General features: G+C 40.9%; 1 protein-coding gene across 2 annotated transcripts in view; it reads right to left on the bottom strand.

The window, feature by feature from the left end:
- IQGAP2 (IQ motif containing GTPase activating protein 2) overlaps positions 1–14,451 on the bottom strand; it is a 124,023-nt gene that overhangs the window by 59,469 nt on the left and 50,103 nt on the right. For both annotated transcript variants that reach the window (XM_030969296.1, XM_030969297.1), the window contains exon 3: positions 266–422. In XM_030969296.1, the coding sequence (XP_030825156.1) occupies positions 266–422 (157 nt within the window). The remainder of the gene's footprint in view (positions 1–265; positions 423–14,451) is intronic.

Raw genomic sequence — 14,451 nt, 5'->3', positions numbered from 1 at the left:
AAAGCTCATGATTTCCATGGAGCCAGAAGTGTAATTTGTGCAGCTTTAAAAACTTGAAACAACACCAAAACATTTTTTTCTAAGGATAGAATATTTCTAATTTATCATACAGGCTTCCTGCAGCTGTGCATCTTCTATCTAGTCCCTACAGCCTTAAAAGAAAGATACAGAAAGCTAACCAGCCATGCTTGGGAATCTTTAAGAGCTAGAAGACAAACATTGCTGGGTTTTGTCATCCTGGTGAGAGAACTGAGAAAGTTATTACCTTGTAGCGTGCCTGCTCCACATCATAGATCTTTTTGTCTGACACCACATTAGGTGCAAAGAATTTTGCAAGCTTGGCAAGGTAAACACCATTTCTTAAGCCTTCTTCCAGTTCCGTAGTTGGGGGCAGCTCTTCATCCAAGCAGACCTCCATCCATCTACAGAGACATTTGAGAAACATTGTTATTTGGGTTTTAATATGAGTTACAGCTTTTGCCTACAGCTATCATACTTTAAATGTCACCACCACAATGTTACTATAACAGAAAAGGACAAGGGCTAAGGAGAAAATTCTCACATTCATTCACATGGCATATCAAAATGATTAGAGGGTCCTATCTGTGATTGTAAGCCATCAATAAGCAACAGCATGCTTTGAAGTATTCACAGGGAGTCTTTGAAGTCTCCCCAGGGAGTCTAACTCAAATATTTTGAACAGTACTAGGCTTTTGAATTAACAGTAATTAAAGCTGAAAACTAGAAGAAAACATGGAGTGTATTATTAACCTTTGCATCTAAAAAAGCCTGTGTGATTTCTATGCCAGTGTTGAGCCTTGTGAGCATCAAGGACAGCAGAGTTCTGGGCAAGGCAGGCTCCTGCAGCCAATGTGCTGTGCAACACAACCTCAAGCAATGCCCAGCTCAGTACAGAGCACTCCTGCAGATTATCCTCCTCCTCCTGTATGGGAGCTCTCCACTCTCACCCATGAAATGCAGTACTGGTGCTGGAGGGATAAGTGAGGGTGCTGTGGAAAAGTCCTAGGAAATTTACACATTTGAGGTCTGCCTGGCAGTAAGCAGGTAGAAACATGGCTTCTTGTTAGTGACAGTGACTAAATCCTCCTAGGTTGGAGGATTAACTAAACTCTGAGTTTAACTAAACTAGTTATGTGTTTGAGACTTAAGATGTGATAGACATGGTGCTAGACAGAAAACAGTATTAATTGAATACATAACCAGTTCAGAAGGCAAATAACAGACATGAAACCATATTATCCAGTATGTTTATATTGAGTAGCCAAGAAAAATTGCTTCCAAAGCATTTCCAAGAAAGATTAGTCTCTTAATCACTGAACCAGAAGTTCCTTACATTGGTGGTCTAAATGCTTTGGCCCTGTGATATTATTCTTATTTCCAGCAGCTAAATCACATTACAAGAGCTTTGAATCTGCTTAGTTCTTCAGAGTGTTGTTTTTTATTTGCTTAGTCAAACTATCATGCTTTTAGGACATTAATATCAATACAAATAAGAAAGCTGAAGGGCAAGAATAAAGTTGAAGACATTAGTTCACTTTGCTTACAGTCACTAAGGCAGCATCACTGTAAGCAAGACAGCATTACAAATCTAACATCACCTCCATAGGTGTGACTTCAGAAACCAGAAATCTTGGAGCCAGGTTGGAAACGAGCCAGTTTTCACTCCGCCATGTAGAAGAAGAAAGCTCACTACATCATTTTGTTTTACATTAAAACTCTAGACAAGTGTTCTACTCCATTCCACTTTTGGATGTGTTACAAGACATATGAAAGTTGTTTCACTGAAGCACAGACAACCCAAATAGCTCTTTAGGAAAACAACACCCATAAATCCAACACAGTATCACACAGAAGTGCACTAAGCAAGTGTCATTAGGAGAACTGTATTCTGCTGTAAAAAAGCAGCTTTAGAGAGGAGAATTATATTCCTAATGAGTTTCCCAGCTTTATCCTGCACTACATGTTTGCGTGTTATGGATCCATGCCAAGGGTCCCAAAATGGCATTTTAGAAACTAAATAGATTTATACACTAAGGCATCATACTTGGCATCTCCAAAAAAGACAAGGAAGAATATACATAGGTGTACTTCTAGGCAAATACGATTTTTATCTGAGCCAGTTAACTTTTCCTATAGAATTTATTTCCTAGAATGTGACTTCTAGAAAAAGAATTGTAGAGGTAAGCATTAGGAGCTTGCTGAACCACAGTGGGTATTCATTATGAGCCACAGCTGACTCTGCTGCTCAATGGACCATCTCCAGAGATATGAACTGTGTGCTCAGAGCAGCATTTTGTACCTTACACTGGATTCTTTGCACTTCTAATTCTCAGTTTTTTTGTGAAAGGGTTTTTCTAACATCTTAATTCCAGGGCACCAACAAGGTACTGCATTGGAACTGTTTTTGAAGAAGCTACACACATGTGTACACATGGAATTTCTTTTCTTCCTTACAGTACAAAAATTTACTACTTTTATATAAAACTGAGCCATTCCCTGAGCTCTAAATGAGATGCTAATCCAAAGTGAAAGCTACTCCTCAGCTTGTCAAACCTCTTGTAATTCAACAACAGTAAAATTGCTGTGGGTTTTTCTCCAGCACAGTGATAAGCCTTTAAAATTTATCTGGAACCCTCCTGTTCTAGTTAGGGAGGCTACCATGTCTAACACGTAAATGCAGTAGCCTGAGGAACAAACAGGAAACAGTATGAGGATGCAAAGAAAGCAGAAAGAAGAAAAAAGGTAACGTCAAATACAACTATCAAACCAACAAATCCAGATAAATATACAAGGGAATAAATATCTTTTGAGAAGGATAATGTTAGTAACTGAGTGGAAAAAAGAGGGGAAAAACTAGAGAGAACTAAGTGGAGCAGGCTTGAAAGATGCAAACTTTCTTTTCCATTTATAGCCATAAATCTATAAGTTATATCTACTCTAGAAAAAATTAGGGATCTGCAATAGGGCAACTAGCAGCATTTGGTAATCAATGTCCAAGACTGAGAACACAGCTATAACTGTATTACATGTAAGATATGTTTTACCAATGTCCGGAAGTTGCAGAACTCAGCTACAACAAGATCTACTGTGAAAGGATTTACTGTGTTTTGCACATGTTTAACCAGAGGAAGGAAAAACCTTAGGATTTTAATTAAATCCTGCTAGCATACAAACAACTTTGTAGCTTCGTTATGCAAACAGCTGGAAGATGCTATAAGTATTCCGCAGAGCCCTCTCTTCTCCAGGCTGAACAACCCTGGCTCTCTCAGTCTGTCCCCACAGAAGAGGTGCTCCAGCCCCATGACCAATTTTGCAACCCTCCCCTGGGACCTGCTGGACTAGGTCACATCTTTCCTGTGCTGGGAGCCCAGAGCTGATGCAGCCCTGCAGGTGGGCTCTCAGCAGAGCAGAGCAGAGCAGAGGGGCAGAATCCCCTCCCTGGCCCTGCTGCCCACACTGCTCTGGATGCAGCCCAGGACACGTGTGGCTCTCTGGGCTGGGAGTGCCCATGGCTGGCTCATGGTGAACTTCCTGTCAACCAGCATATCTGTAGTACTTTTCTCCCCAATGCTTACAATAACAGAAGTTTTGTTCCCTTTACACTGATTCAGTTAAAAGGCAATTGTGGTTTTAAACATAAAGAAAATTACTTCCAACCTTGTGAGGTTCTGCTTTTTAAGACATAGTTTGTGAGTTTATGAAGTTTATTATAAGACATGGTAGAGTCAGCAGGAGCAGACTGGACTGAGAAAACCAGAAATGCTTCCACTTTCATTTCATTAAGTGAAATCGAGAATATCCACATGACAGAAAGGATTTATAGATACCTTTGGAGCAATTTATTTTGCTTCGATGCTAAAGAAGTAGCATTGCTTTTGGCTCACCTACTGTTTTCCTGAGCACACAGAACTGCAGCATCAGCATCACCTTTAAATCTGTTGCAGAAACTGTTGCCCAAAAAAAGTAGTTAATATTGTTGATACACATGATGAGGGGTCTATAATTCAATCTTAGACAGTATGTTTTCCTTCAGTATGAAGCTTGTAGAATAAGGCTGTTATAGCTATCAAATGTGCACAGGCATTTCTACCATCCTTTTTAAACAATATAATCCCACAACTGTACTTTTAACAACTTTAAGTTAATGACTGAGGTAGGCCATGAAAAATTTACAAATTGGTGAATATGATGGTTTATTTGGTCTCTCATTTAAGCTAAACCCAAACCCAACTCCATGGTGGATAAACAAAAGTCAGCTTCAGGGAGCAGAGTAAAGCACACAGCATCACTGAAGTTCGGGGTAGTACTATCTAAAATTAAAAATCTTTCAAACAGTCCTACAGAGTTACCCATGTCAGTTACCCATGCCAGTGTTACTGTCTGGATAAAAAATGCATAAGCAGGTGTTTTCCTAAAGATAGATTCTTGGGAATGCATAAGTAGAGCCCACTTTGATTTTCGTAATAACTGCAGTACTTGCCAACACACAAACAAAGGATTTGCCTTAGACAAAAAAGCAAACCTAGATCTGATCAATGAAAATATATCTCCAAAATTTCAGTTCCAATACAAAGTAGTAGAGAGTCAGCCAGGCATGAGTATTGAGTGAGTATTTGCTTTGCTCAGTTCTGCTTTAACTCTTGACAATCCATGGCAGAGCTGTTCAGCAGTGAATTTCTGGCAGGAAAACATGCGATGATTCTATGCCAGACTCAAGAGCAACAAACAACATGCCACTGACCAGGAGATCCAGTTTCCACATTTGACTATGTAAGAGAAGAGATTGCCCAGAGAGGTTGTTGAGTTTCCCTCACTGGAAACATTCAAGAACTGGCTGGACTCGATATTGTGCAACTGCTCTGGGACGACCCTGCACGAGCAGGGAAGTTGGGCCAGGATGACTGACTGTGGTCCCTCCCAACTTTAACCATTCTGCCATTGTGTGAAAGCAGCAGCAGTAAAATTATCTCAGACTGCATTTGAAAATAAAACCCCGCCACTGAATCTCATTCAAGGCAAGGTCAAGGGAACTGGAAGCAACAGTGCTGCGCTATGAACTTAACCAGTTATGAAGTTGACAGTCTGAAGTTAAGTCATTGACAGGCTGTGTAGTCAGCAAAGCAGACACACAGGTCAAGAGACTGGAAATGCTGGAATCAATGTTCAGCAGAGAAGATACATTGCACAACCCACCCAAAGCCCATCACATTCAGCACACAACCATGAAGTAAAATTTATACTTTTGCTGCCATGCCCTTTCAGATTTTTGCAGCGAGATGTGGATCCAAGGGCACCAGGTTTGTACCCTGTGGGAAGCAGACCTTCAAAGAAGAAAATGTGGGACTTCAGAGCCAAAGCTCAGAGCTTTGCTGCATGCTGCTGTAGAAAAGGTATAGTGAAGACAAGATAAATGCAAGTTACGACTCATTTATTACCTCCCTTGCTCAGAACCACAGCCTTTCAACCTAGTTCAGCACAAGTGAAACAGACTGCTGACCTAGAGAGAAAAATGTGGCCAACTTGTTCCAAAGAAAAATATCTTTTTTCTAGAAAATAATAGTAACCACAATCAGACCCAAAGCAAAATGTTAGACTCTAGCTTTAAATGTCTGTGAAGTGGTGGAAGTGGTTTAAGTCAAAAGTTTTACTTGGAGATATGCAAAAATATAGAACTATCTGAAGCACATGAACTCATAATTTAAAGTTCCACACTATTATGTCTCTAGTTTCTGACTCTACAGATTTGTTAAAAAATCTCAGCTCCTAAATTTCCATTTGCTTAAAAAAATATAAATTTCTCTTAGCTGCCAACATTCCCTAAATATTATTTGTTTTATAAAGGATGGTGACAGCAGCCAAAGCAACCCATGTGTATTCCTTGGCTGAGTAGGGGAGTGGTAGTACTGTTGATTTGTTTATAAGGAAAACCTGTATGTTAACTTTGGAATTTGTTCTCATACTGCAAGATTTAGTATGATACATCCCCTAAACCAGAAAACTTAGGAAAAGGTTATTTCACAAACAGCCACAGGCTACTGCCAGGGGAAAAGCAGGCAAAACTTCCAGCCATTCCAGGAAAATAGATACATAAAATTTGAATACCATGACAGCAAAAATCTATTAGTTGTGTAAAAAAGTGCACAACCTTGGAGGTTTGACTTTGAGGCTGTGGAGAGTAGAGTGGGTAGCTGAAAAAACTACTTTCTTCATGCCCTTTTTCCCCTGCCTCATGTTTTAGTACATTCACCCCCAAACCGTTCTTACAGATGAGAGCCTTAGTTCAAGTCAGAGCTACAGTTCTCTGATGCCAACTTACTCCTGGAGCCAGACACCCTGGAAAAATCAGCTTCTAAATTTGAGGGTCTAGATTCATACTCCAGAGACAGTCTATACTGCATCTAAAGTTTTACCCATCCTAAGAACTTACCTTGTCTGAAAGAAATCAAACTGTGATTGTGGGTCACCACAGCAGTAGGGTGAAGGAAGGTGTGATATAGGTCACCCCAGTCACAAGTTCTCTCACGTTACATACAAGAAGTAATGTGAAAGCAGCAATGTGGAGGACACCATGAATCACTTGGCTACACAAGGTCTCAGAACTTCAGCACATAAAGAAAATGTCAAAACCTTTAGTAAGAGATTTTAGGTAAAATTGCAGATGCCAATTTTTTTACACTTCCATGACTGGGTTCAAATTCAAGGTTGCATATCTTTGAATTTCCAGCTAGTGTTAGATTTAACAGCATCTCAACTTTCCACAATCATGATTTCACCAGGGAGGATACTGACTTTCAGCAAGAGCTACACTGAAAACTGTGAAACATTAATGTGTGGATTCTTATGTATAAATGTTAAAATAATACAGATCTCACTGCACATTTTTGCATTTAATTGAGCCATGCATGCCAGCCTGAAGTTTGTTGCGACATTCATTTCCCTGATCAAAGCCCTTCTGATGCATTTCACATTCAATTCAATTAAGCAGAAGCTAGGAGCAGTGACGCCTTGCCTGACCTGCACAGCACACTAAACCAGCAATAAATCATATCAGCAACATTTTTCTACACCAGATTTCTGCTGCCATGACAACACTGCCATGTTTACAAAATAATCTTAAAGGTGTTATAAAATTCTGGTGCACAAGATGGCAGCACAGATACTATGTGCTGGCTTAATCTGTTTTATTCCAGCCACCCTTTATGTGGGTTAATCAGTGATTAAAGTCCACAAGGGAAGGTGCTGCTCAGGAAGCTGGCTCTGGAGCCATGACCTGGCCCCACTGCCATTGCAGGCTGCATGCACACAGCAGCAGCCAAGTCCTGTTTACTCTGTAGCCTTTTGGTGGAGAAAAGATGTAGAGACTCTCAACCAACACCACAGCTGAGAGCAGCGACACACTGTGCGTGTATTTCAGGACAGTCCTCAACCTTAGCAAACAGCAAGGCTTTGTTTTGCTGCCTTGTCTGTTTGCAGAGACATTAAGATTTAGCACTGGGTATCAACCACAAACTCCAGGACTGCTATTTGAGATAATGGTGCTTGAGCGGGGGACCAACAAAGCCCAGGCTGATGGCCACAGAGATGCCTCATCTTTTCCCCCTGCTCTTGGCCAGGCTCCAAGGTGCCAAGGTCTGGAGAAGAAAGCTGAAGAGGCAGTAGAAAGAGCAGTGCCAGGAAGGGAGCTCACCATGGCGGCGGAGACTGATCAACCACAGCAAATATGTGTCCTTAAGAAACCTCACCTAGTTCTTCGAAGCAGAAACAACAGCAATCAACAGGTTACCTGAGCAAATGAGGTGGAATTATTAAGCCTGTGTTCAAAGGTCTCAGGAGAGGGAAAGTATCTGCTGATTGTGTAGTGTGAAGCAGCCTTTTTTATGCGAAGAACTGGATTTTCATTTGAATGAAAAGGGGAAAAAAGGATGGAACAGAATAGTGCTAAAAATCTTGCAAAACCTGTGCAACTAAGTTAACACAACTCAGACTGACATGCATCACCCAGCTGCAGTGTCTAGACCAGTTTTAACAGCCTTCTCTTCCAACAGGCAGCAAAGACACAACAGCAGACACACGAGTATTTCCTGTGTTAGTCTGGCAGTGGTGGCTCAGTGGCCCCTGGAAAGCATAATTTCAGACAGATGACAGACCCAAATCACTAATGCAACTTTAGGTAGTGCAGACACAAGCTCTGTAACAAGTCCCACATACAAACATAAAGGGTCTCCCTACAAATAAAACAGCACTTTTCTCTGAAAAGAAGCGAAGATTAATTTGGCATATGAATTAAGCTAAACTTAGTTTTTCACAAATCTGTGTAGACACTGATTTGATAAACAGAAGCAGACACAGCAATAAAAGCACTTGTACAGTATAGCATTAGAACATGTGGAAATGTTGCAAAACACGTTATTCCCCCCAAACACACCATGTTTGCTTCAGGAAAGCACAGCAGATTGTGGTTTAGACTTTCACATTATACTGTCTTGCTACATGCTACAGCAGTTTGCTTTGCGCTATTGTGTCTTCTACAGCTACAGTATGGTAATACAGTTTAGGGCACCCTCTTAAAACAGCATATGGTTTTTTAGACTTACCAATTTAAAAGATTCTGGCCTGGAATAATCTCATAGTCTTCCAAGCAATCCACTTCAGCAGAAGATGCATGCCCCTGGCAAGTCTCAGAAATGTGGCAGTAAAATAACCAATGAGTCCTGGAGATAATTGTCACACCTTCTTCACACAGTAGTCCCACTAATCCTAAATCACAGTCTTTACTCAAGCCCTGCACCCTGCCATGGCAGTAATTCCTATCCAAATCCATAGAAAATAGAGCTACAGTCTAACTAAAGTGATCTAACTGTCATTTTGATGAAGCTTCTACTGAAACTAAATCACAGCTGTCCATTAGGAACTATGCTAACATGTCCATTAGGAAACAGGCTAACCCTCTCCCAAAATCCACTGCATCATCACATGTCCTGTGTCTAGCAGCTATCAAACTAGCCACACATGGAAGAACATCTAAAAACACCATCAAAGTAATACTGTAATTCTTACATCAAGATCTAGTATTATATGTGCTTGCCCCTTACCACTGCAAAGTGCCTTCCATGCAAGTATTAGTCCTCAGGTGTCAAAGGGATGTGTTATTACCTTTCTTTGCAGGTGAGAGGACAGGCATAAACATTCCCACCATGCCTACAATCATCACACCTTTATAGGGAAGAAAACTGACCCAGGGAAGTACCTCCCAGGCAGGTTCAACACAGAAGCTTTTATAGTGTGCAAGTGTTAAAGCCAAGGCTACGATTCAAGATCAGCAACAGGAGACAGTGCTGCCTGCAGACCTGCTTATTGGCAACTAAAGCAGCAGGATCAGCAGAAACTCCCAAAGGTGGTGCAGACTGAAAATTGCATTGAGGCCACACAGATGAACTATGGTAGAGGAGGAAGCCAAACTTGAGCCTGGCAGGATGCAGAGTGCTGTTCTGACTCCTTGAACAGTTCAAGTCCACTGGATCAGATGTGGACATTTATATTTTCCTGTCTAATATCTAACAAAGGTGAGTTTCATGAAAGCAGCTAGCAGCAAGTCTGCAGGTACAGGAGCCATAAAATAACCCAAGACATACATCTACTAGACAAGCAGCTGAAACTTTTAGAGAAAGGTGCAGGACAGCAGCCAAATCAGAATTAAAAGCCACGCATGAGAGAACAAGATGTTAAAAGAGTGAAAAGACTGAAAGAGCCAGCTTGTGAAAGGCTGAACTGTTGTTCAAAGCATTTACTGTTACGTAAACTCTACAAAACTGCAACAAGCAGTTTCAACTTGGTCCCATGTCAAAAAGAAACACAAGATTGAGGAACAAAGCTAAAACCAAGGCATTTAGGTGAGACACAACATGCACAACACCTACAGTTACCTGTTCCTGTTCACTTCTTCCCAGGATTATGCAAGAAATGCTCTCCTCCACTTTCCATGGCTCCCTACCCACTTAACAACAATCTATAAAATTCTGAAAGCACATGCACACAAACTAAGTCTGCTATAGAGGAGGAAAATGCAGACAGCAGTATAATAGCATTTGATAATCCATAAAGAAATGAAAACTGAAGAAAGGAATGGTGCGACTTCACACTGGTGAAGAAAAGCAGCCACTCTATAGGAGAAAACAGGAAAAATATTCACAAGTGCCCTGCAGCCTCACTTTTATCATCAGAACATAGGCTAATAACTGCTGAACAAAGCTTTGTATCCTCCAGGACCATATCTTTTTACCAGTTTCAAAACTGCATAGTGTTTTATTCACACACCTGAGGTAGACAGTTAGCACTGCTTTACATTTACACTAAGGGTCATAACCAGAATTTCTATATGATATGTAGACATTGGCTCTTGGTGAAGAACTGGCTGTAATTTTCCCAGTGTAAGTTGGAGTTTTTCTTGAGAACATATAACCAAATGCTACCTAAAATAATAACTCAAGCACATCTTTCTAGATAGCATTTAAGATACAGCAATATAGCCATTCTTTAAGAAAATGAACTGGAAGAATTAAGTGGTAAAACAAGAGGTTTTAGCTGCAGAATTCTAAAATAGTCACTTGGAATGAGGAACGTACTAGGAAATTATATTAATGTGCTACGCTAGCAATAGGACAGTGTAAAAGCTAAACTGTAGTCCAAAGACTAGGTTAGGCTAGGAAGAAAAAAAGTCGGGTGTAATCAGCATGGTAAAAATTAAACAGTTCCGTTAATCATGTCATGCAACAAACACCCAGTATCTAGTGACAGAACTTCAGTTTAAGGGTTTTGAGCTCACCATCCCCAACATCCGTGTACACAAGACAATCTCTTCTCTAAGAACAAACAGTGATACACTCCTATCAGAGTACTCACCAAGTGATAAGAATCTACCATCTAGTAGCCCTAGTATTCAAGTTACTCGAGACTGTAAGAGACGTACAAGAAATACTTAATCAGCTAAGAGCCTTCAAGTTACCAGACAAGGTATTAAGGACTGGCAAAAGCAGGCTACTGGGACACCATTTGGTTCAAAGGCCACAAACATGTAAATGGTGTATCAAGTCTGTCTTGTGGAATCTAGAACCAGTTGAGGACACCCTCCCCTGCCACCACCTTGACTTCAAGTACCAGAATATGCAATCTTTCTATCCTGTCAAAAAGCCAAAAAAAAGTATTTCAAAAGTGTTTTGAATGGGTAAACCATCTACCAGCATCCACACAGTTGTCTGGCTCACCGCCCCAGGCAGCCCTCATTGTCTGGCTAGCTGACCCAGTAACGCAAGAACCACATGTCCATGTCTGACCCAGGCTCTGTAACACCATTGCCACTGCAGCTGCCACTCAGGCAAGCCATGAATGCCTCTGGATATTCAGTGTCACTGTGTCAACCAGCAGCAGAAAAGCAAAGAGGCAGGCGATTCCTTGCCAGTGGCAGCCCAAGCCAAGTGGAGCACATAGCAGCCGCACAACCCCAGCCAGAATGCTATCACCATTACTGGCCACATTGTTTAATCACAAGATGGAATATGCAAGAAAAGTCTTCTTAAACCCTATTTTGGGTGTTTGAGACTACTTATGAGAAACCACAGTGTTTTATGCAGAGTGGTAAATGCAAAACAAAGTTCTTCTTTGTTTTCTTGTTCATGCACAAAGAGGAAATAAAAATGCAAGAATTTTAAAATCCGAAGGAAAAACTGACAAGTTTTAGAGACTATTTCAAACCATTCAGGGAGCTTATGTACTATATCTCTGTTTCCAGTGAGGTTTCAGCATGCTCTAACCCTCTAGCAAATTGTTGGCCACACAAAGGCTTGCCCATCGATTTCTGTAGAAGTAATTTCTGAAAAATAAAACCTGCTGCAGAGAAGCTCAATAGACACTTTTTCAACCATCACAATGCCCTATTCGGAAATACTCCTGTACTCCTCCAAGACCTTTCAGGCACAGAAATTAACTTAAAAACTTCTGTATTAGAATATGGAAGTAGCTACCATATTTTTTTTTTTAAATCAAAGTGAACCACAGGGCAGACACCCAGGCATCCTTATCAGCACTCTTTCATTAGGAAACTAATTTTTAGGCTGGTACAGCTCACTGTATTATTGTCACAAAAAGGCAACAAGAAAGAAGAAACACCAAAATGGTTTACAGGAGGACTTTCCTACTTTTCTTCATAAACAGCACTAATCTTAGGGCCTCTAATTTACAGTTAGCTAACAATTTAACATGGGCAAAAATACCCCCTGTACCAGTGAACTTGAACCAAAAAAGTATTTTAAGTCAATTTACCTTGCTGCCAAGCCTGTTCATGACCTAGTTACCTTGATCAAGTTAATCAGCAAACCATCACAACTTGTTAACTCTCAGCCCTCCACTGAGACCTAAGTGACTTAGGTTGCTATTTTGACCTGTGAATTTGCTCCCTTTCTTCCTCTGCCCTTTCTTCTACACTTCATCCCAATCAAGTACAGCACCTGCACAGTACTGTTTATGCACTCTAGGAAGATACTGCTGCAGTTACACCCAGAAGCCACCACAAAAACTGGATCCTCACTTTCCCCTACAATTCATAGAGCATGTTTTTGTATGCTTTCAGTAGGACTCAGGTATTCTGAGCTACTGGCAGCTGCAGCCTGCAGAGCCTGACCATCACAGGCAGTATGAAGCCTCATGTAAGAGGGCAGTGATGCTACTGGCTCTCATGGCAAACTCTCCTGCAGCATCCATCAGCCGCCTGCATTGTGGCAAGCAAGGCACCAGTGCAGGGTGTGAGGACACTAGTCAGTCACCAGTGCTGGGAAAACAACCACCACAGGGGAGAGGAAAAGAAATGCAACCGTCACCATGCCAAACAGTTCCTGTCAACAAAAGAAATGGACAGGAAGAGCCAACCGCAGTAGAACCTAGATAAGGAAGAACCACAGGATAAATACCAGGACAGAAAGATCTACAGTAGGAAAGAAAAAGCCTGATAGACAATGATGACTGATGTTTTAAAGACCTGTGGAGGTTTCTGTACCTTAGCCCAGGTCAAAAACAAGATGCAGCCATGCCTCAGCAAAAATAAGACTTGCCAAACTCTAAGGAATACATGAGATCCCTACCCTCCCATCAACTCAACTATCAGAGATCCGAAGATGAGGAAAAGATGCTTAACCGGGGGCAGGAAATTGCCTGGTGATCACAGCAGATTCATCAGAAATAGTGAATCTAAAACTGTTCACGAGAAACTTATGAAAGAAGGAAGACCCCAAAAGAGTGTTAGTATAACTATGCCCATATTCCAACAGGTGCAAGTGGAAATTGAACACACACAGTTTTGACACTGAGCACCTTCGTCCCTAGATCTTCCCCTTCACAAAAGATTTTAAAAGTATGTCTTGCAGAACTTCTGCACATTTACTTTGAAATCCAGCCAAATACTTAAACAGCATATTTGCTTCAGCTTTTCATATGAAAGTCAGTATCATCAAAATGTCTCCATATTCTTCTTCCTCAGGAGAACCAATATATATATTCAAAGAAACTTAACAGCCCAGTTGCTCTTAATTTTGAACATGAGAATTACACTCTGATTTCAGGAGTGCAAGGGTTCTTGCAATGAAGTGAAAATCCCAGAAGAAGTTCCATGTTCACCAAGGCAGATATTTCCTATGCAGAGGGGCAAGTTGTTTTTCTCTCACTGGGCTGCAAAAATACCCAGAGACCCTTTCAAAACTTTCATCTACTTCAGACAGGAAAAAAGGGAACAAGAACAGTCCTCTTGCCCTTTTTGTTCCCTCATAACATTGGCAGCCTCTAGAACTTCATCTGCTTCTAGTACCAGCTTGTAATACAAGCAGGAGGCATTTGTGCAGACAGCCATTTCCAAGTTCCCCAGGCTGGCAGCACGTTTTCATCACCACACCTCAATAAGGGAGTTTCTCCAAAGTGGAAAAGCAGAATTCCACCTAGCTGCCAAGTAATACCTTGTCCCATCTTTCGTAGCATCAAGTTCTCAAATAGGTCAAATCTTTGCAACTTTAGCTACTTTCAACATACTTGTTTATCAAGAGGTTGGAGGTTTATCCAAGTGTCAAATGTCCAGTCACTTAAAATTCAAAAACTGTGTTCAGGAGATACCTGCATATCCTTCCTTGCAATGCTGCCACCATAACACTGCACACAGGGTAAACCCTATTGAGACTATGCAATAGCATGCTAAATGCTTTGTTTAAAAAAGAAAATAATCAAAACCACATTTCAGCTGTTATGTGTCTGGCAGAAGTAGGCTTCTCATGGAACGGATGGACAATCCTTTATATTGAAGAAAACAAACACAGTACTACTGAATTCTACAATATAATCTGTAAATTCAGTATCTAAATGGGAAGAATGTTTATAGATATGCACATAAAGATATTT

The sequence above is a fragment of the Camarhynchus parvulus genome, chromosome Z, assembly GCF_901933205.1.
Source record: "Camarhynchus parvulus chromosome Z, STF_HiC, whole genome shotgun sequence".
In the NCBI taxonomy this organism is placed as follows: Eukaryota; Metazoa; Chordata; class Aves; order Passeriformes; family Thraupidae; genus Camarhynchus; species Camarhynchus parvulus.
This window is presented reverse-complemented; position numbering and strand designations above follow the sequence as displayed.